We start from the raw sequence: 20065 nt of genomic DNA on the forward strand, positions 1-20065 counted from the left end.
GGAGTGAAGGGGCTCACACTGAATAGTCATCAGGGAAGTGGGAGTGTTGATTGTTTACACTCAGTCCCAGAGGAAGCCGATAATTAATTTGTAATTTGGTTTCCAATAAGGAGTTCCTTTCCTCATAAAAGAGGCCAAACTTGTCATTTGGCTAAAGCAGGACTCTAGGTTCTTGTCATTGGTCACTCGGGGGAGAGCATCCAGGCACATCTTCAAAGGGCCAGCCCCATACCTGGGCCCTCATTACCAGGGTGTGGCAGCAGGTACTGCTACAGCTTGTCCTCTGTTGCCATGGACCTTGCCCACCACGCCCCCGCCTGCACCTGCCCCAGGGAAGGCTGCAAGACGGTAGAAAGGTAGATGCCCCTTTAATGAAAGCATTCCACATGGGAAGAAGACCTGGCCCCTTTGCAAGGAAGTGTGTGGGTGACAGAAGCCACCTCAATGCTACGGTATAGACCTGGAGTGAGAGAAAAGAGACCAGAGGCTTCAGAACGCAGCTCATCCTCCCACATATGGAAAGGACTTACAACAGAGGAGAGGAGGAAAGGAAGAAATAAACACCTAGACAGCTAAGACATCTTCTTAGTTAGATGCAAATGGAAGAGGGAGAGGTGAGGCCCTTCTTGGAAAAGCAGTTCAACATCATGAACGCCTCCAGGAGGCAGAGACTCTGTCTTGACTCTCTCTGGGCCCTCCACTTGAAGGTCACTGCCCCCATGCCATGTTCAACTGACACCTGTTGAGACTGAGGTTGGATAAGCTGGAACTGGTTCTCCTTTTATTCTCCACAGTGGTGCATAGGGAGGGCTCAGCTTGGGACCCCAGTGAGTGGAAGCCTTGTAAATCAGGTCTCTGAAGAGGGATGCTCTGTGCTAAGCCAGGAAACAGGGAGCAGGTGTTCCTGGTTACAAAGCCTTGAGCATTCCCTTAAAGCTGTGGTTTTCAACCTTCCTAATGCTGCAACCCTTTACTACAGTTCCTCATTCACAGTGAGCCCCTCAACCATAACATTAGTTTCATTGCTACTTCATAACTGTAATTTTGCTACTATTATGAATCATAATGTAAATATCTGGTACACAGGATATCTGCTATGTGACCCCTTTGAAAGGATCGTTTGACACCCCCCAGGGGGTTCCAACCCATGCCTTGAGAACCACTGCCCTAAAGCAACATGGTGAACTAATGCTTTGCAGTCCCAGCTGTGAAAGCTGTAGGCTCACACACCTCACATGTTATATCGCCACTTTTGTATGCGTTCCTGTATTCATTGCTTTCCTTGTTGCTACAGCAAAATACCTGAAAAAACACAACTCAAAGAAGGAAGGCTTGCAGCCGGAGGGCCGACAGTTCATCGAGGCAAGGAAGTCTTGGCAGCGGGAGCTTGAGGCGGTTGGTCACGCTGCATTCAGTCAAGAAACAGAGAGAAATGGATGCTGAGGCTCAGCTGGTTTTCTTTTTATTCCATTCAGAACCCTAGACCATGACATGGGACTGCACCTGTTCAAGGTGGGTCTTCCCACCACACCACCCTAGAAACACACACTAGAAACACCCTTGTGGACACGCCCAGAGGTGTGTCTCCTAGGTGATTCTAAATCCCATTAGTTGTCACCAGAGACTGACCATCACACTCTCTTCTCAATACAAGTTGGGCTAAAAGCACGCATCCTACCTTTCCAATTACTTCCTTCAGAAGTGTTGGCAAGAGGACGGGAAGTGGAAAGTGCCACCCAGCCTTCTTACTGTTTAAGAAGTCAAAATGGAAACCCTGCCTTCTGATGTGTGCTGTGACCTTTAAAAGCCACCTTGTCCCCCTGCATCTCAATTTCTTCATGAAAACTAACTAAAATGATTTCTCAAGAGATGGGGCTACAGTTCAGTATTACAGTGCACGCCTAGCATGGGTGAAGCATGGGTCCCGTCCCACCCCCTCTCATGACCCTCCCCCCAAGAAAAAAGATCTTCCAGTTTGATCCCCCTGGAACAACCATAATTCCAGTAGCTTTGTCTCAGTGGACAGCTTAGAGGAGCTGGTGATGTCAGGTGGGAGGAGGCATGAGCGCTACACAGCTACCCAAGCTGAGACACCTCAGCCGCCCTTCACCATCACAGCCAGCAGTTACTGGAGATATTTATGTGCCAGGCACAGCACAGGATATTTGACATTAGTTTACTTACTTTCTCCCTTTCTTGGTTGTTGTTTTTTTTATTATTACTCTCCGGGAGTCCCACCACCCAGCTTCCAAATAAAGATGCACAGTGTCTTATTCTTTCTTATGAATTCTCGGCCTTAGCTTGCCTTATTTCTAGCCAGCTTTTCTTAACTTATTCCATCTGCCTTTTGCCTCTTTTACCTTTCTCTATTTCTGTATTTCTTTCCTTCTTATTCCATTGTTGGTTGTGTAGCAGGGTGGCTGGCCCCTGATGTCCTCCGCTCCTCCTCCTCCTCTCCTTCTTCTCTACTCCTTGATCTCCTTTTTTCCCAGATTTCTCCTCCTATTTATTCTCTCCACCTGCCAGTCCCACCTATCCTTTCTCTTGCCTCACAATTAGCTCTTCATTAGACCATCAGGTGTTTTAGACAGGCAAGGTAACAGCTTCACAGAGTTAAACAAATGCAACATGAAAGAATGCAACACGTCTTTGCATCACTAAGCAAATGTTTCACAGAAAAAATAAATGTAACACATCTTAAAATAATATTCTACAACAGTCCCTGTTCTTATTTCTCTTCTTTTCACTGTGATGAAATACCATGAGAAAAGCAGTTTAGCATTGACTTTGGTTCACAGTTTGAAGGGATAGCCCATCATGGCAGGGCGGTCACAGCAGTGGGACCTTGGGGCAGCTGGTAACATTGCATCTGTAGTTAGGAATCAGATAAAGCTGCCTAGTTATATTACCAAAAGACCTGCCAACACAGGCACACAGCCCTGGCTCTACACCAGCATCAACCAAACAGCTTTTGGACATCCCAATATGAGGCCAAATCTCAGGCCAACTAACCCAGGACTCCTGGGCATCAAAGCAAGCAAGAGTTGTTGTCTGTTTTTTATTTTGTTGTGTTTTTGGTTTTTCAGGTTTCTATTTCGAAGCTCTCTGGGTCATTCCTGTGTGCAGATCAAGGTGCAAACATCTGGCTGCGTGGAGACAGGATTGTAATTTAAAAGTAAAAGCAAATGGGTGAGTAAAGGGAGGGTTCTGAGATCTGGTGAGAGCAGTCAAGGAGGGAGTTAGGATGGTTTGGAAGGGGCTTCTGGTTCTGAGGTGTCAATGAAATGACTAAGCCTTATATAAAACAGACTTCACTAGAGTCTGCGCTCAAATTGTACTGCTGACCACAGCTATCACAGTTGAAAATGATACTAACACATGTAACTTCTTGGTTTGTTTTTTGTTTTTTAGATTTTTTTAATGTATGTGTAATGGGAGAGTATGCATGTGAATGAGGTGCCTATGGAGGCCAGTGGGCATGGGATCCCCTGGAACTGGAGTTACAGGCTTGTGAGCTGTCTGACATGGGTGCTGGGAACCAAAACGAAACTCCAGTCCTCTGTAAGAACAATAGACATGTTTTATGGTTAAACCAGCCCTGTAACTTCTTGTATACTTTGGCTGGCCTGAGGTAACTGGGAATTGCTGCCTGGAAATGCTGCCTCAAAAATGAAATTCCAGAAGAGAAAAGTAGATGCCCACTCTCAGAGCATCCAAGAACGAGTCAGCGATGGCCAGTTTCCAGATGCCAGCTGTATGCTCAGTAAAGTACGAGGGACATCACAGCAGAGTAAGTGTCACCTGCTGTTTTCCTCAGCAGAAAACCGAGACTCAGAAAGGGACTGCAACCTGCCAAAAATCTCCCACAGTGGTGAGGCTGGTAGACCGTGGTGGACCTGGAGTCCTAGGTCCCTCTGGCTCCATGTTCCTGTTCTGCATTCCTTACATTGATGGCACACCCTTCTCCCATCACTAAAGTAGATGGTAGGTAGGTAGGTAGGTAGGTGGATAGATAGATAGATAGATAGATAGATAGATAGATAGATAGAAAGAAAGAAAGAAAGAAAGAAAGAAAGAAAGAAAGAAAGAAAGAAAGAAAGAAAGAAAGAAAGAAAGAAAGGCAGACAGATAGCTATGTGGATGGATGGATGGATGGATGGATGGATGGATGGATGGACAGGTAGATAGGTAGATGGATGGATAGATGGATAGATGGATGGATGGATGGATGGATGGATGGATGGATGGATGGATGGACGGATGGACGGACGGGTAAATAGACAGAAGTTGTAAGTAGAAGTGGGTGTCCTCCCTGTCCTATACCAAGGCCGCCCTTCCATGTAGAACAACCCCTGCCCATGGTACCTAGCATCCTACTTCGCACATACTGATGCTCAGTATGGGTTTATTGAGTAAAGTGGATGAGGCAAATGCCTGGGCCTCAGCAAATTCAACCATTGTGTTCCAAGAAAACAGCAGTACAGTCTACCTAGGTTGCTGGCAGATACCAAAGGCCTCGGCCCTCCTGTCATGGGGTTTAATGGGGAGGATTCTGCAACATAATCAGAGGGAGCTGTTCTGATATCCTGAAGGGACAGATCTCAGTCCCAAATCAGTCCAGTACCTTCCACCATCCTGTACTCTACCTTGGAACCATGATCACCCTCTTAATATCACTTAGGTTCCTTAGCAGGTACCTCTGTCATCTTTGAAGAGCACATGTCCCTCTGGAGACAATCTGCCTTCTTGTGTAGCTTAGAAAGTGTACCCTCAGAGTTGGGGATTTAGCTCAGTGGTAGAGCGCTTGCCTAGCAAGCGCAAGGCCCTGGGTTTGATTCTCAGCTCAAAAAAAAAAAAAAAAAAAAAAAAAAAAAAGAAAGAAAGAAAGAAAATGTACCCTCACCTTTGTCCCTTTGGGATTGGATTGGTCTTGTGAGAGGAGACATTCTGAACAAAAATGGCAGGCTGCAGTGGGGGATGCTGGGAGTTCCTGCATCCTTGCCTCACACCTCACTAGTTGCTAGAGAGCACACAGGGGCCTCCTGGGTCAAGAGCTTCTGAGTTACAAATGAAGTGAGCCCCAGCCCAGGCTCAGTCTCCATTGCCTGAGTGTGGTGGAATTGTGAACTTAGGAGTTAGGAGATTTCCTGAACTGGAGGAGTTTCAGGAAAGGGCTGTCAGGGAAGAGGAGAGTTAATATGAATGAACCCTAAGTCCCTGAGTGTGGGGCACATGCCATTGCTTTATGAGGAGCATGCACAGGCTAATAAAGTGACCCCAATTCTCTCTCTCACTTATCTTTATCAGGCCTACTCTGTGACCCCTAAGGGTTGCTATGTATACCAGAGGGAAAGTAGGATACAATTGTCACCACACAGGGACCTTGCAGAAAGGTCCTCATCAGGGAAACCAAGCAAAAAGCCTCACAGCAAGGCCTTCAGTTGACAAAGTGCTTGCCTTGCAAATACAGTGGCCTGAGTTCAATCCCAGCACTCACATTTAAGAAAAAAAAAAAAGAGTCAGGTATAGTGGTACATACTTGTAATGTCTATGCAGAATTAGGTAGGTCCCTGGAGCTCTCTGATCAGCCAGTCCAGCATATTTGGCAAGTTTCAGGGCAAAGAAATCCTGTCTCAAAGTGGCGGAAAGTGGATGGAGCCCAAAGAGTAACACCCAAGGCTATTCCAGACATGTACAGAAGGGAGAAAAAAACACTCCATTGCAGTCTTCTAACCACCCACAATGAGAAGCATGGGGACCCTGTTATTTCCAGGGTCACCCTTGGTCAAATATCCCCCATGCATCTTCCCAACAGTCAGTCTGAACCCAACATGGACACAAATCAACATGAAAATGTTGTCAGTCACTAGGAGCCAGAGCAAACGGCTTTATTGTCCCACCCTGGGTACACTGTATTGAATTTCAGAACCTATGAAAACACACTCAGAAAGAAAGACTGACCAAGGAACAGGTCCAGAAAAGAGACCCTGGAGCCCATTGAAATGATGAGGAGTCAAGTCCTGAAGGGCAACCAGCCTCAGTTGACAGGGTCTAAGAAACATTAAAGCATGCAGGGAGCCCTCTCAGAGCCTGGGCATGGGTTCAGCATGAATGGGTAGACCTGGGCTGTAAGAGTTACAGTTGGCTAGAGGCCATTTCAGAACGCTGAAGGCAATGGCCTTGACCCTCTGGATCTGTCCTTCTCAGAACCTGCCCCCTGGGCAGGGAACACAGACAGGGCGGGGGCTGTTGGTTGCCCGGGCTGCTCCGGAGCTGCAGGAGACTGCTGGAAGGCAGGGAAGGCATGTCTTGGAGGGTGAGTAGTCAGGAGCACACGGGTTGCAGGGAAGCCTGGGAGACAGAAGAGAGTCGATTACTATCATACTCAAGTTTGATAACACTGAACAGATCCTAGACTATACAAACAGAATGGCACCTTTTAAATCCTGTTACCTTGTTTTACCCAAGGGGGGACAGGTACTCAGAGAGGAAAACAGAACCAGCCAGAGCAAACAAATGAGTTTGTCCCAAGATCAGAGCTAAACCCCCAAGGTTCCTGGATCAGGGTATGTTCTTCCTGGGCACCATGTGGTCTCCCCAGAACTTTGGAGAGGTGAGAGCCATACTCACTTGCTGTCCTCACTCTCCAGCAGGCCCCTGTATGTGTTGATCTCACACTCCAACCGGGCCCGGACATCCAGCAGCATCTGGTACTCCTGGTTCTGACGCTCCAGGTCAGCCCGGATCTCACCAAGCTGGGACTCCACGCTGCCGATCATGCACTGCATCTGGGCCAGCTGAGAGCTATAGCGGGCTTCTGTCTCTACCAGGGTGGAGTCCAAAGCATCTCTCTGGAAGGACCAGGGTTGTGGGAAGAGGACCAGATTAGAGGCCAGAGAACTATCAAGGAAGATCCACTTGGGTCTCAGTGGGACTTTGGAATACCAGAATGGAAGCTTAGAGAGTCACTGAGCTAGGAGAAACCACAGTCGCACCCCACTGAAGATGAGCTAGCCCAAGCTCCTGTAGCCCGTTGATCTAGACAGCATCTCCTTCCTAGAAGTACCTCTGGACAACTGATAATTACACAAAAGTAGATCTTGTGTAAATAAAGGAGTCACTACCAGGGCATAGAGGAAGGTATAGACCCTCTTGTCTTTCAGCATAAGGGCAGTTGTGATGTGTTTCTGGCCTTCACATCCTCCTCTCTACACAGGGAAGCCCTGAGCAAAGAATCTGAACTCTTGGAATCAGTGTGTATGGCCACCATGTGGAATCCGGGGGTTGCATGCCTCCAAGCTTGGCTCAGCAGCTGTTCTACCAGACCCTAGTGCTTACCATGCTCTGCTGGGCCTGCAACTCAATCTCTAGGGAGTTGACAGTGCGTCTCAAGTCAATGATGTCTGCCTGGCAGGACTGCAGCTGCTCTGAGCTGGATACGACCTGCTGATTCAGCTCCTCGGTCTGCAACATACACACACGGGATGTGATCAGGAACTCTGAGGTTTCAGCTTCAAAGACTACAGAGATCACTTGGAACCATGAGTATGATGAGTCAAGGACAACCTTCCAGATGGCCCACTCCAACCCATTTCCCACCATGCTTGCTGGAAAGACTGCATGGTTACAAGATGGAGTCAAAACAGAGGTAAAACCCTCCATCTCTGGCTTCTAGTTCAGAGCTCCAAAGACACTTGTGGATGACTACACCTCTGCTGCACTGACTGCTTCCAGGTACCTACCTGGGTGTCATACCAGTCTTCTGCATCCCTTCGGTTATTCTCCACCAAGGTCTCATACTGGCACCTCATCTCATCCAGAACACGGTTCAGATCAACAGGTGGAGCAGCGTCCACTTCAACATTGAGCCGATCGCCAAGCTGGCAGCGCAGTGAGTTCACTTCCTGTGACATAGATAGGGTCTGTTTCTAGGTGGCTGCCTTAGTCCCCTATGCTCACCTTCTCCCCCATGCTCACCTCCTCCCCCATGCTCACCTCCTCCCCCATGCTCACCTCCTCCCCCATGCTCACCTCCTCCTTCATGCTCACCTTCTCCCCCATGTTCACCTCCTCCCCCATGCTCACCTCCTCCCCCATACTCACCTCCTCGTGATTCTTCTTGAGGCAGAGCAATTCTTCCTTCAGAGACTCCACCTGTGCTTCCAGGTCAGCCTTGCACAGAGTCAGGTCATCCAGGATCCTGCGCAGGCCATTGATGTCAGCCTCTACCAGCTGCCGCAGGGAAACCTCCGTCTCATACCTGGAAACACAGAGCAAGGTACCCAAACCTGTGAATCCATTTGTATCAAAGCCAAGCCCCACCTCAGACTAGCCTGGTGCTGTAAGCTCTGCCCTCATGCCTCAATGACTGAGTACAGCTGAAACCCTGAGACCAACCATCACCAGCATCCAGTCCGGGGACAAGCAGGACCACTCACTTGGTCCTGAAGTCATCGGCAGCCAGCTTGGCATTGTCGATCTGCACCACCAGCCTGGCATTCTCTGCCTTGCTGCAAAGAGTCTGGGGACATAAAGAAGTGATTTCATGTTTTTTTTTTTTTTTTTTTTTAAAAAAAAAAAAGGATCTTCTATTGGTGGGACAGTCTGGCAAGAGCTGCCCATGGAAGGAGGTGCATTCCCGTCCTTGGATCTCAACAGTGTGGGACTCCATGAGACGGGAGAGCTGGTATAGACCCTAAGATCCCTTGCAATGTGGTGTGCCTATGATATATAGTCAAGGGCTAGAGAGAAGGCAAAGGCATATTACAGGAAATACTGCAGCATGAGGGAATGACACTTCTTCCCACCTTCCTATCCCCCAGGCCTGCCGTGGGCCTAAGGCAGGTTGCTGCTAACAGGTGTGCTCTAGTTCTCTGGTCACAAATGCTCCAGCTGAGCCCTTTGGGAATAAGGACTTAGAGAGAAAATATCTTCTCTGCTTCACAGATGCAGAAACCAAGCTTCACTAAATATACCAAATCCATGCTGTTTGCCTTTTTAAGACAAAGACATTAAAATTCAGAGAGATGGACAGTGATAGCAAAGGTCACACAGCCAGTTAGTTAATACACTGTGTGTTCAAGTTCTGATTCTACTAATTGCCATCTAGGTCACTTAACCAGCCTGGCTTTGAGTGTCCTCATCTGATAGACTGGGCTAAGATCATCAGGGGGAATTGAAGAATAAGCTCTGTTCCTTCCCAAAGTTCCCCATGGGATCCAAGCTATTATCACACATGTTCTGGCTTCTAGACCTGAAGCCACTCCAAACCACTCACCTTCTTCTGGAGCTCCTCCATGGTCCGGAAGTAAGACTGGTAGTCGGGACACATAAAGGGCACCTGCTGCTCACACCACTCACGAATGCGGCTCTCCAGGCTGGCATTCTCCTTCTCCAGCTGCCGCACCTTCTCCAGGTAACTTGCCAGGCGGTCGTTCAGGATCTGCATGGTCTCCTTCTCATTGCCAGTGAGGATGCCCTCCCCAAACCAACCTCCACTGGTGCTGTAGCTGGTGGCAAAGCCTCCGGTGGGGAGGCAGAGAGCTGGAAGGCAGCTGGAAACCCTGTAATTGTTTCTACCCAGGCCAGCAGAACACACAGAGAAACTCCGGGCTCCCCGGGAAAGACTTGGCAGCTTGCAAGAGCTGCTGGAGTACATTGTGGTCATTCGAGTGGAGCCCCCTCCAGCTTTACCTGGGCTCTTGAGGGATCCAGAGGAGAAGCTGGCCTTGAGGCATTTGGAAGCCATGGCCACAGCAGCCCAGTAAACGGTAGATCTCTGAGAGTAGACACCCCGACACAGAGAAGCAGCTCCCTAGCTTGACTTTATACCTCTGCCCCAGTGGGCGTTGGTTGGCCCTTACAAAGTCTTTTCTCCTCATTAAAGTTAATTCCACTTTCTATCAAAACCTCTCATTAGCCTGTTATTTAGCTACCCATGAACATATCCTGGCCTCGTAAAACAGAATCCCCGTTGGACAAGTGGATATGTGGAGACTCACCCCCATAGCCCTACACCCTGGGAAGACCCAGTCTGCATCAGCTCTTCAAAGGGGCCTGTCATCAGAACCCAGACCTCAGCCTCTTTGTTCAACAGGCGTGGGAGTCCAGCCACCTGTCTTGTCTTCTTTAGCCTTGTCTCTTTTGATGGACAGTCTGGGGGAGGGGGTAGCAAGCAGGGGTCTTGTAGCTTGGGAAAACATAAAAATCTCTTGAATAGGTCCAGAAGATATGGCCATGGTAAACAACCATCCCAGGTTCCTCTGGACTATTGTAGATTTAATGTGATCCAGGGAACTTTTTGTCCTGGACAAAATGGGACAGTTCATAACCTTCAACCCAAGAGAGCCTTGGCAGACAGTCCCCTGCTTCCTTGCAAGAAGTTCTGTTCTGGTTACATAGCCTCAAGTCTAACCAAAATAACCCAAAGTCAGTTCCTGACCCTGTGACAGCTGGAGCCATGTTTGGGAGGACATGGCTTTTCCAGCCCAGGTAGAAGTGGAGGATTTCCTTCTAGTTGCCTGAATTGGCAAAGGAGAATGTGAGTGTTTGATTTATACATTTCCTCAGCAGGTACAAGGAACCTGAGCCTCCGAGGCTATCTCTGCTCTGGAAACTGGCTGACCCAATGCCTAGAAGGTCTGACGAGACATCTGACCAGTCCAGTATGTGAACAAGTGAGCCCTGGAACCAGGACTGAGGAGAGATGGTGATGGGGATGGAATGCCATTGGTGAAAGCCTATGGGGTGTGCCTTCTGTGCTGTCCTGTGGTTTGGGGTTCTGCTTACTCTTCTAAGAACACCTACTATCTTCCTATTAAGATGTAGCCATGAGCTGAGACCTGACATGAGCCAGGTATGGTGCTCAGCACCTTCCCACGTGTGCTCTCCACAGACCTGAGCTCATGGTCCACATCCTGTAGCTGGAGACATCAAAGCTCAGATACAGTAAGAACTTGCTTAGCACCTCCAGCTTGTGGCAGGCAGAACCTGGGAATCTGTCCCTGGCTGCTTGATATAATAGTCTATAGAAAACAGAAAGGAGAGAATTAGAGGAGATCCACAAGGGCATGAGGTTCACACCCTGGAATCCCAAGAAAAGCAACCTGACCCAGTAGTGACATCTGAACTTGTGGGCTCGAATAGCCCAACCGTGAAGCACCTGACTCCACCTCTCAGGGTCCCCCTCCGCTTCTTCTTCTGTAATGAGAACAGACATCCACGCCCGCACCCTGGGTCGCCCTAAGCATTAACTGAGCTTGGAGAAGCTCAGACAGCACCTGCTTGTAGCAAGTGCTCCTAAGGGACAGCAGCCAATCCCTTCCCAAGTGCAGTCCTGTTGAACTGGAGCTTGGTAATGCCGAGCAGCTGTCATTAGAGTGGGGACAGACTCTAAGCACGCAGTCCCCTATGCTGTGGGCCAGGTAAATAGGTTCCTCAGATATAGAACTCCCATGAGTCACTGCACCCTTTCCACACTCTGGGACCCGGTGTGATCAGCACCCACCCAGCACAATCTTAGGGTCCCATTGGCTGCCTCAGCCTCTCCTCCCTGAAAGGCCATGCCTCAGTGCAAAGATGCAGCTGAGCTGAGAGCCTGGTTGAGCCTCCTGGAGTATTTGTGTTTCCCACCCATCCCCCTCCTAGGCCACAGTTTCCTGGGGATGTGCTCTGGGCTCACCTGGGAACTCTGAAGCCACATGGCCCAGAAAAGACACAGCAGGAAGGCCTGGGAATTCTGTATTAATCCACTCAAGCCCAAGGGTCACAGGGCTTCCTTGGTGGGGCTTTACTAAAGCCTGAGCTTTCTAGATAGGGGCCAAGTGCTGTTGGCAGCTTTGAATACTCCTCCAAACCACCCTACTAATGGCAATAGCAGCGGGGCCCTCCATCAGCCACTGAGCACTCAGAATGTGCCAGGACCTGTGCTCAGTCTTTCTACACATCCTCTCACTCAGTCCTCACAACATCCTCATGAAGCATGTGACTGGCATCATCAGTAACCCTACTGGATAGATGAGTACTCACGGTGCTTTAGGAGCCAGCCAAGTAATAGCAGAGGTAGCAGATATGGCTCTTGTGCAAAAGTGTTCAGTCCCCTTAAATTAAACCCCCAGTACCACCTACACCCTGCACGGATAGAAAGGTGCCAACTCCCACGGAAATCCCAAGGTGGGGCAATGAATAGTTTATGCAAGGTCCACAAAGGCTCTGCTAGGAGGTCATAGCCCTGGCCCTCCAGTGACTCCGGTCCTCAGACCTGTCCCACTGCCTCTGGGGGCTCAGTCCCAGCCATTTTTTTCTCCTTAGAGCTCACACCCCTCTCCAGTCCTGCTGTGCCCACCCAACACTTAGAACCCATGGAAGCGACTGGGAGAGACTCCCTTTGTCCTCTGTGACCTGCCAGCCTCTGTCTTGTGTTCCAGCCCCATCTTTCCAAGGGACTGCCCTGGGGACTAACCTCATACTTCTTTTGAAGACCCCTCTGCAATGTCAGAAACGGCGCGGCCCTTCTAGATGTCTCCAAGTGTTTGAGTGAATTCGAGAGTGAGTACAGGAGTGAGTGTGAGTAAGTGAGTGTGCGAGGGGGTGACTGAGTGAATGAATGGACTGCGCTACATAAAGAAACAAAGAGTTTTGAGGAGAAGAAGACATAGAATGGAGAAAAGGAAGAAGGGAAGGAAGAAAGAATGAATGAATGGATGACTAGGAAAAGAGGGGAAGGCATCCTTCTGAGAGTCCCACTCTCAGAGATAAGGAGGCAGAAACTCCAAGACAGGAACCAACTGCACCTGCCCCAACAAGCCGGGTCCCCAGCAGAGAACAAAAGCCACCTGCTCAAGGAAGACAGGCCCGTGAGGCAACTCAAAGGTGTGGCTGAAAAGTCCTGATAAGACGTTTTCAGATAATAAGATTTTTAAAAAACAGGTAAGTAATGTTTTCAGTGCTATGAAATCGTCTATAAACCGTGCTGCTCCATTTCTTCCCCCACTACTCCCTTGGAATTTAAAAAAAAAAAACTAAAATAACGAATTGCCTAGAACCCCATGTCAGCAAGAACTAACATTGTTTAGAAGCTTCCTGATAATCTTCCCCCTCAAGATCTGTTCTCTGTCCAGATATGCTCCGTGCTGTCCCCAGAACATGGCATGAACATGCTCAGCCATGCCCTAAAATACCTTCTCCCTTCTTGCCTCCTTTTTCTGCCCATCCTTGAAGGTTTCTGGCAAATCCAAATCTTCCTGGAACCCTTCCCTAATCACGCCGACACTCAACTATCTTTCCCCGTGCTCGCAACTCACAACCCTGCCCTGCCCTGGCTCTTGCTATCCCCAAACTGATCCTGGGAGTGAGAGAAGGTCTGCAACTAGGTGATTGCCCCATGGGAGCCTTGCCTGTTAGTCATGGTTGATGCGGCTAGGCTCATGTCCCTGCTCCTCCCTGGCTGAGCCCCGGTGCGTATTAGCACAGAACTTACTGGATGGGGTGAGGAGGTCCTCACGCCTTACCTTCTAATTTACTCACTGAAGCCTGAGTGACATACCAGATATTGTATCTAGAAAGTAGAGACTAAATTGACCGCCTTGGAACTAAGCGTCCTGTATCATCTCATCTCTCTCCTGGTATTCTGGAGAGAGCAGTGGGGTAGGAGTCAAAAGAACCAAGAAGTCCTAGGACTTCCAACTGTTGTGCCGCGTGGCACTCCAGTTTGTCCGTCAGTGGCCTCAGTCAAGGGTGTGTGGGTGAGGTTGAGCATAGGAGGGGTTCCTTCACTAACTCAAGTGCTCTGAAGGATTTAATGAATTGAAGCAATGACACATGACCAAACCAAGTACTCACAATCGCACAGGGCTGTTTGAAGAACTCACAGTCACTCAGGGCTATTGAACTACTCACAGGCTCTCAGGGCTGTTAGAACTACTCACAGTAACATGGGGCTGTTTGAGTGTAGCCCACAGACTCCTCGTTTTCATTCAGATCAGCTCTGCTAAGCACCACGTGTTGAGTGCTAACACACATCGTCCCATCAGGGCTCCCAGAAGCTCCAGCTCACAGATGAACTGTTGAGACTAAAGGAGTCCCTGGGCATGCCTGGGCATGAGTTGGAGAGCTGCAGAGCATCACCGGCCAAGACACTTCCATTCTACCTGTGAACATCTTATCCTAGGACCTAACTGGGGTACTTCTGCTGAACCTCTGGCTTCCTCATTTTGGCTTAGTCACCAAATATATGGTAGCGTTGGCAGCACTACCTGGGCCTCAAGTAAAAGCCCAGAGGCAAAGGCAGAAGAGCTGGGTGATGGCCAGGACTCAGTCCCTCACTGCTGTGTGATCTGGTGTAAGTCACTCCCAGCTCTGGGTCTGTGTTCTGAACTGAAGAACGGGTCAAAAGGCAGAAAGGCCAACATGGAACCTCTGACTTCTCATAGCCCAATTCTGCTTCTACTAGCCCAGTTCAGCTCCATACACAGGCTAGCACAGCTCAGCCCGGCGAATCCACACACCCTGAGCTCCACCTCCCATAGCAGTCTGGATGTCCCCTGCACCACACTATCCCTGCCACCCTATACTTCCTGTAACTGCAATATGGGAGTTCATGCTGCCTGTTACCACAAAGGCCAATGAATAGAAACAGGAATCCAATCTATGTTGTGCTTTATTAAGAGAGATGGTAATCTGAAAAGGTAATGGGTTTATGTCACTCAAAAAAAAAAAAAATGCCTCTCATCTCATCTCCTGCCAGCAACTTCATAGGACACTGGACTGGATGAGAGACTAGAAGCTGTCAATCACTCTGGAGCTCGGTCAGGCTGTCAGATGCATTCCTGAGACTTGTGATGTCTGTACCTCTATCATCTCAGCACTCCCCCTCATTCTGTGGATGTCTGTGCTCAGGAACTTCCTGAAATTCTAAGTCTAGTGACTATCCACCATCATCAACTTTGTGCTCCTCCCGGGACATCTGAGCTGGGGGTGGGAGTTGTTAGGACAGATAAACCATTAACAGTGCATACATGCTAAACTCTTAACGTCTATGCACTGACTCCTTTCTACAATATGGAGTGCAAACGTGTCTTTATAACAGAAAACAAAAGTACCCTCTGAGGTCCTCTATTACTCTCAAATCCCCATATTAGGAACATGGATTTAGCTGACTCTGTCTTCACCTCCCAGTTCACTTCAACTCCACCCTCCCTACCCCACACCCCACACCCCACCTCCCACCCCCGCATGGTGTGGTTGGCTGAGGCTGGGCTACCTGAGACCAACACTCTCTGGTTGGCCCTAGGGACTCATCTCTATTGAACTGACCGATATTGGGAAGTGGGGGAGACAGGAGCTCACCAAGGGAGAAAGTAGGAAGAAATGGGAGATGACCACTGATCCCAACAGGACTGCTAAGGAAGGCTGGAACCTTTGCATCTTCTCTGGCTATCTTAGGGTAGATGCCTACAGGCAAAGCCAATCTGGGAATAATGACGAGCACCCACCAAGACTGGGTGGGGTGGTCAGTGTCTGTTTACCAGAACCTGAAGCATCCAATATTAAATATTTTTGATCACTCAGTGACTTTACTGTATCCCATGCCCAAACACCTCAGGACACTATCCATGGGAGAATCAACAGAGTCAGAATCAGGTTTGCTATGCCAAGAGAACACTTTATTGGGTATGTTTCCAGGGGAACCTGGTTTTGCATGGCGTATAAAGCACAGTTAAGACCAGAAACAATAGATGAATTTTAGTAGAAAAACCTGCTAAGCAAGGAGGGCCCTAGGGAGGTGCAAAATAATTTAGCTGCCAAAAGCCACAAGTTGTCCTCCTTCCTGTGGCCTAGGCCTCACTGGTGGCCAGTCACAGTGCACGGGGCAGCACATGCTCCCTGGAGGAGACAACTCTTCCATCTCTGATCTCCTCAGTGATGGTACGGATCTGGGTGCCAACTTGAGGAGCTAGGGTGCAAGGTCCAGCCGGGGTGCAGGGTGTAGAGGGGGTGTAAGGAACTCTTACAACAGGCTTGCATTCCGTGGAACAAGGGTGGGCAGGAAGCCTGAAGAAATGAAATCACATATGATGCACTTGGCATTGGAGCATTAGACCGATTTCGGGAATCATGCTGGACAGTAGTAACAACAATGAACGATATCAGAGCATTTCAATGACTCTGAAACCCCAGGGAAGGGAGAATGGAGCTGTAGGAGGGAAGACTAGGAACTTCCACCAAAAAGATGGTTAAAGGTGGGCTTGTGCCTCGGCTTAGCATGTCCCCTTGAACATTTTCAAAGCATGGGACCAGAAGGAATCTTCAATGGCTCTAGCTTAATTACCTTCATCTTTGTAACAACCACTGGGCTCTGAAAGTGTGTCAAGCCCTTCTCTCAGCCCAGCTCAGGGAGTCCCGTGTCACTCACTTGCAGTCTTCACCCTCCAGCAAATGACGGTAGGTGGCAATCTCTGACTCCAGCCGGGCCTTGACATCCAATAGCACCTGATACTCATGGTTCTGCCGCTCCAGGTCACAACGAATCTCAGCCAGCTGAGACTCCACGTTGGTGATCAGACACTGCATCTGAGCCAGCTGGGAGCCATAGCGGGCCTCTGTCTCAGCCAGGGTAGCTTCCAGAGAATTCCGCTACAGTGGGAAAGAAGAGCAATTGAGGAGGAGGAGTTCCACCCTAAACGACCCACTACCCTAGTATCCAAACACAGTGATTAGGCCCTGTTATAGCATGATGGCCAGCACATTGGTAAGTCAGAGAGCCTTCAATGAACGGTGGCCAGTCAGCTGGGCAGAGACCACCCACCATGCTCTGCTGGGCCTGCAGCTCGATCTCCAGGGCGTTGACTGTGCGTCTCAGCTCGATGATCTCTGTCTGACAGCACTGCAGCTGCTCAGAGCTGGACAGCACCTGCTGGTTCAGCTCCTCGGTCTGTGGAAGAGAGAATGCAGAACAGGATGAGACCTAGTGTCTCCTCTCTACACAGTGACCCCCCACCCCACAGCCTATAGACCTGGCTTGTCAGCCCTACCTGAGTGTTGAACCAAGCCTCCACATCTCTGCGGTTATTCTCCACCACGGTCTCATACTGGCATCTCATGTCATCCAATATCTTGTTGAGATCCACTGGAGGGGCAGCATCCACCTCCACGTTCAGTCGGTCCCCAAGCTGGGAACGGAGTGCATTGACTTCCTGCAGTGACAAAGCAAGATGGCACAAGGTTGTGAACAAGGGGCTTGCTTGGTAGGTTCAGTGACCTGGGTTAAAATTTTCCTTCCTCCCTCGGGGACCATGATGCAGGAGAGCTGGCCTCTTTGAATGTGGCTCTCCCCATTGGTCTATCTATACCTAGATCCTTCTGAGGATTTGGGGATTACCCACCAAGCAAATAGAACTATTATTAGACATCATAATCTAAATGGAGTTGTAATGTCATGGGTAAGGGTGTAGTCTCTGCATGACTGTAGGCAAATGACATCACATCTTTATGACCATCTTCTCAGCTGTGAAATGGAGCGTACAGTGGGCTCTAACTCTTGGGGTTACTGTGATGGTGAAATAAGATATAAAGGGCTGCATGTACTTCCTGCCATATAAAATAAGCCCAGGGGCCAGCAGGGACTCGTTGGCTGGATGGGGACCTTGGGGTTCAGGAGGCAGCAGCCTCACCTCTTCATGGTTCTTCTTGAGACACAGCAGCTCCTCCTTCAGGGACTCCACCTGTGCTTCCAGATCAGCCCTACACAGGGTCAGCTCATCCAAGATCCGGCGCAGGCCATTGATGTCCGCCTCAACCAGCTGCCTCAGGGACAGCTCCGTCTCATACCTGCACACATAGAACCCTGCCAAGTCTGCAGCCAGGGAAGCCCTGGGCCAAACTGCTGTGGCTAACTTGGAGTCAGAAACACAGTGGTCCTTCCCCTTGTCCCAGGAGGGATCCAGGGCTTCTTCTATGTCTTCCCATTTACACCTGGCTTTATTCCCACCTCACCAGTTCCCAAAATGTAGGGGACAGAGTTTGACACAGAGCAAACCTCCCCTGGTTGGGCCACTCACTTGGTCCGGAAGTCATCAGCAGCCAGCTTGGCATTGTCAATTTGTAACACAAGCCTGGCATTCTCAGACTTGGTCAGCAAGATCTGAAAAACAAGAGGTTTTCCCTGAACTAGGGAAGTCCCAGCAATGTGAAACCTGTGGGGTGAAGGAACCCAGCTCATGGATGCCTCTCAATACAGGCAACATCTTCAAATATCCAGACATGGAGGGAGAACAGGCCCCAGGAGGGACACCACATCACTGACCCCATTGGTCCTGGCTTCTGTAGCCTTCAGGGTGCCCCAGTAGGATATATCAAGGTGAGATTCTGATATATCAGAAGTGGATTCTGATTCTGGATCCCACATTCAAGTTGCTGAGCCTCTCAAAATTCAACCCCTTTATTTGTTAGATGGGTATAGTAATACCCCTATCTCCAGGATGAAGAATAAGTAAGCCAATGGCTAGGAAGGTGTCAGGAACAGTACTACACCTTATGAGGACTAGAGACATGCTCCTCCCCTCCCTAGGCTAAGACAATGAGGGAGGGAAGAATAGCTGGTAACAGGGTACAGAGACCAGCAAAGAAGCCTGGGTTCCCAGGGAACCAAGCCCCAGAGAGTAGAGCTCTCCTTCTAGAAGGCTCCCCTGTAAACTTCAGAGAGTGGCTGAGTCTTGGAATGGCAGGCTTCCAGGAGTTGCCTGGCCAGCTGGGAGAGGACCTGGCCCATTACCTTCTGCTGCAAGTCCTCGGCGGTCTTAAAGTAGGACTGGTAGTCCGGGCAGATATATGGCACCTGACACTCGTACCACTCCCGGATGCGGCACTCCAGCTGTGCATTATCCTGCTCCAGCTGCCGCACCTTCTCCAGGTAGTTGGCCAGTCGGTCGTTCAAGACCTGCATGGTCGCCTTCTCATTGCCATTGAAGCTGCCCTCGCAGAACCAGCCCCCGTTCCCGGCGAAGCCAGAGGAAGGGTACCCAGAGGACAAACAGGAGCCTGGCAAGCAGCCCCCAAGGCCAGAGAAGCCTGTCCTGAAGGAGGACATGGACCCCACAGTGCCAACCAAACTGGGGGCCCTGCAGGAGCCCATGGAATGGATGGAAGACATCCGAGAGAAGCTGCCTGTGGTGCCACAGAGGCCCCTGGCAGACCCAGTGGAGAAGGTTGGGGTGCAGATCTGGGTGGCCATGATGCTAGCGAAGAAGGTAGCAGCTTAGGTAGGAGCTCAGGTGATGGACACTCCAGGCCTCCCTACAGTGCTTATATACACTCTCCATGGATGGGGTGGTGGCGTGTTCCAGGTCTTTAGCTCTTGGGAAAGCCCTTTCCAATCCCAGAAAGCCTATCTCATTAGAATGTCATTTTCGCTATCCATCAGAATATCTTTCCTTGTAAAAGAAAAACATAACTTGTTCAATTGTGTTTGCTAAGTCAGGACTCTCAGCCATCGTCATTTCCTAGCAGGCTAAATTTTATTACCTCTTCAAAGTGTCTTTGCCCCAGATCTCATAAACTGGGAGTGGCCTTGCATATGACATTTGGTCTCTGTCTTCCCTGCTTGTCTTCCCTTGGGGAGCTCAATCTGTCCATCTGCCACCTGTACTCCACAGTTGTTCATCTATGCCTGGGCCACCGGAGCCACGAAAGGGGAGTACAGGATATATAGTGGAATATTATTCAGCCATAAAGAAAAAGGAGAGTGTAGACTTTGCAGGAAAAGGAATGGGACAGGAAAGGACTGTGTTGAGTGAGGAAACTCGGGTTGAGAAAGACAAGCCCCACATAGCCTCTATCATATGTGGATCCCTACTTCTAATTTTTACATATGTGTGTTTATGTTGGAGTGTGTGTAGAGGCCAGACAACTAGAAAAGGACCCTTAAAAGAGACTTTAAGGGGGAGAGGTGAAGGAGGTAATAGAATGTGTGATATGAATATAAAAGTGGGAAAGTGGGGTGAAAGGGTAAGTGAGGATGGGGAGCAGAAAGAGGGGAATGGAGTAAGGAGCAGAGTCAGGCAAAACTAAT

General features: G+C 49.5%; 2 protein-coding genes across 2 annotated transcripts; both read right to left on the reverse strand.

Annotated features, from left to right (window-relative positions):
- Nucleotides 1-5865: 5865 nt before the first annotated feature.
- Nucleotides 5866-9789, reverse strand: Krt35 (keratin 35). The gene is made up of 7 exons (XM_036198129.1): nucleotides 9278-9789; nucleotides 8439-8521; nucleotides 8104-8260; nucleotides 7743-7904; nucleotides 7339-7464; nucleotides 6631-6851; nucleotides 5866-6351 (listed from the first exon to the last, which is right to left on the reverse strand). The coding sequence occupies exons 1-7, from the start codon at nucleotides 9746-9748 to the stop codon at nucleotides 6204-6206; spliced, it is 1368 nt and encodes a 455-aa protein (XP_036054022.1). The 5' UTR covers nucleotides 9749-9789; the 3' UTR covers nucleotides 5866-6203.
- Nucleotides 9790-15640: 5851 nt separating this feature from the next.
- Krt36 (keratin 36) lies at nucleotides 15641-19252 on the reverse strand. Its single transcript, XM_036198128.1, has 7 exons — nucleotides 18770-19252; nucleotides 18057-18139; nucleotides 17670-17826; nucleotides 17031-17192; nucleotides 16805-16930; nucleotides 16412-16632; nucleotides 15641-16050 (listed from the first exon to the last, which is right to left on the reverse strand). Exons 1-7 carry the CDS (start codon nucleotides 19226-19228, stop codon nucleotides 15855-15857), a joined length of 1404 nt encoding a protein of 467 aa, XP_036054021.1. The 5' UTR covers nucleotides 19229-19252; the 3' UTR covers nucleotides 15641-15854.
- Between the last annotated feature and the right edge of the window lie 813 nt (nucleotides 19253-20065).

The sequence above is a fragment of the Onychomys torridus genome, chromosome 8 (genome assembly GCF_903995425.1).
Source record: "Onychomys torridus chromosome 8, mOncTor1.1, whole genome shotgun sequence".
NCBI lineage: Eukaryota > Metazoa > Chordata > Mammalia > Rodentia > Cricetidae > Onychomys > Onychomys torridus.

What these genes read in the sequence shown, in the direction of transcription:
- Krt35 (XM_036198129.1), bottom strand. Translation starts at nt 9,748, where the DNA reads ATGGCTTCCAAATGCCTCAAGGCCAGCTTCTCCTCTGGATCCCTCAAG. An exon ending in TGGAGGAGCTCCAGAAGAAG is followed by an intron (nt 8,522 to 9,277) that starts GTGAGTGGTTTG and finishes TTATGTCCCCAG; the next exon opens with ACTCTTTGCAGCAAGGCAGA. An exon ending in TCAAGAAGAATCACGAGGAG is followed by an intron (nt 7,905 to 8,103) that starts GTGAGTATGGGG and finishes TCTATGTCACAG; the next exon opens with GAAGTGAACTCACTGCGCTG.
- Krt36 (XM_036198128.1), bottom strand. Translation starts at nt 19,228, where the DNA reads ATGGCCACCCAGATCTGCACCCCAACCTTCTCCACTGGGTCTGCCAGG. An exon ending in AGGCTTGGTTCAACACTCAG is followed by an intron (nt 16,931 to 17,030) that starts GTAGGGCTGACA and finishes TCTCTTCCACAG; the next exon opens with ACCGAGGAGCTGAACCAGCA. An exon ending in CTGGAGGGTGAAGACTGCAA is followed by an intron (nt 16,051 to 16,411) that starts GTGAGTGACACG and finishes TCATTTCTTCAG; the next exon opens with GCTTCCTGCCCACCCTTGTT.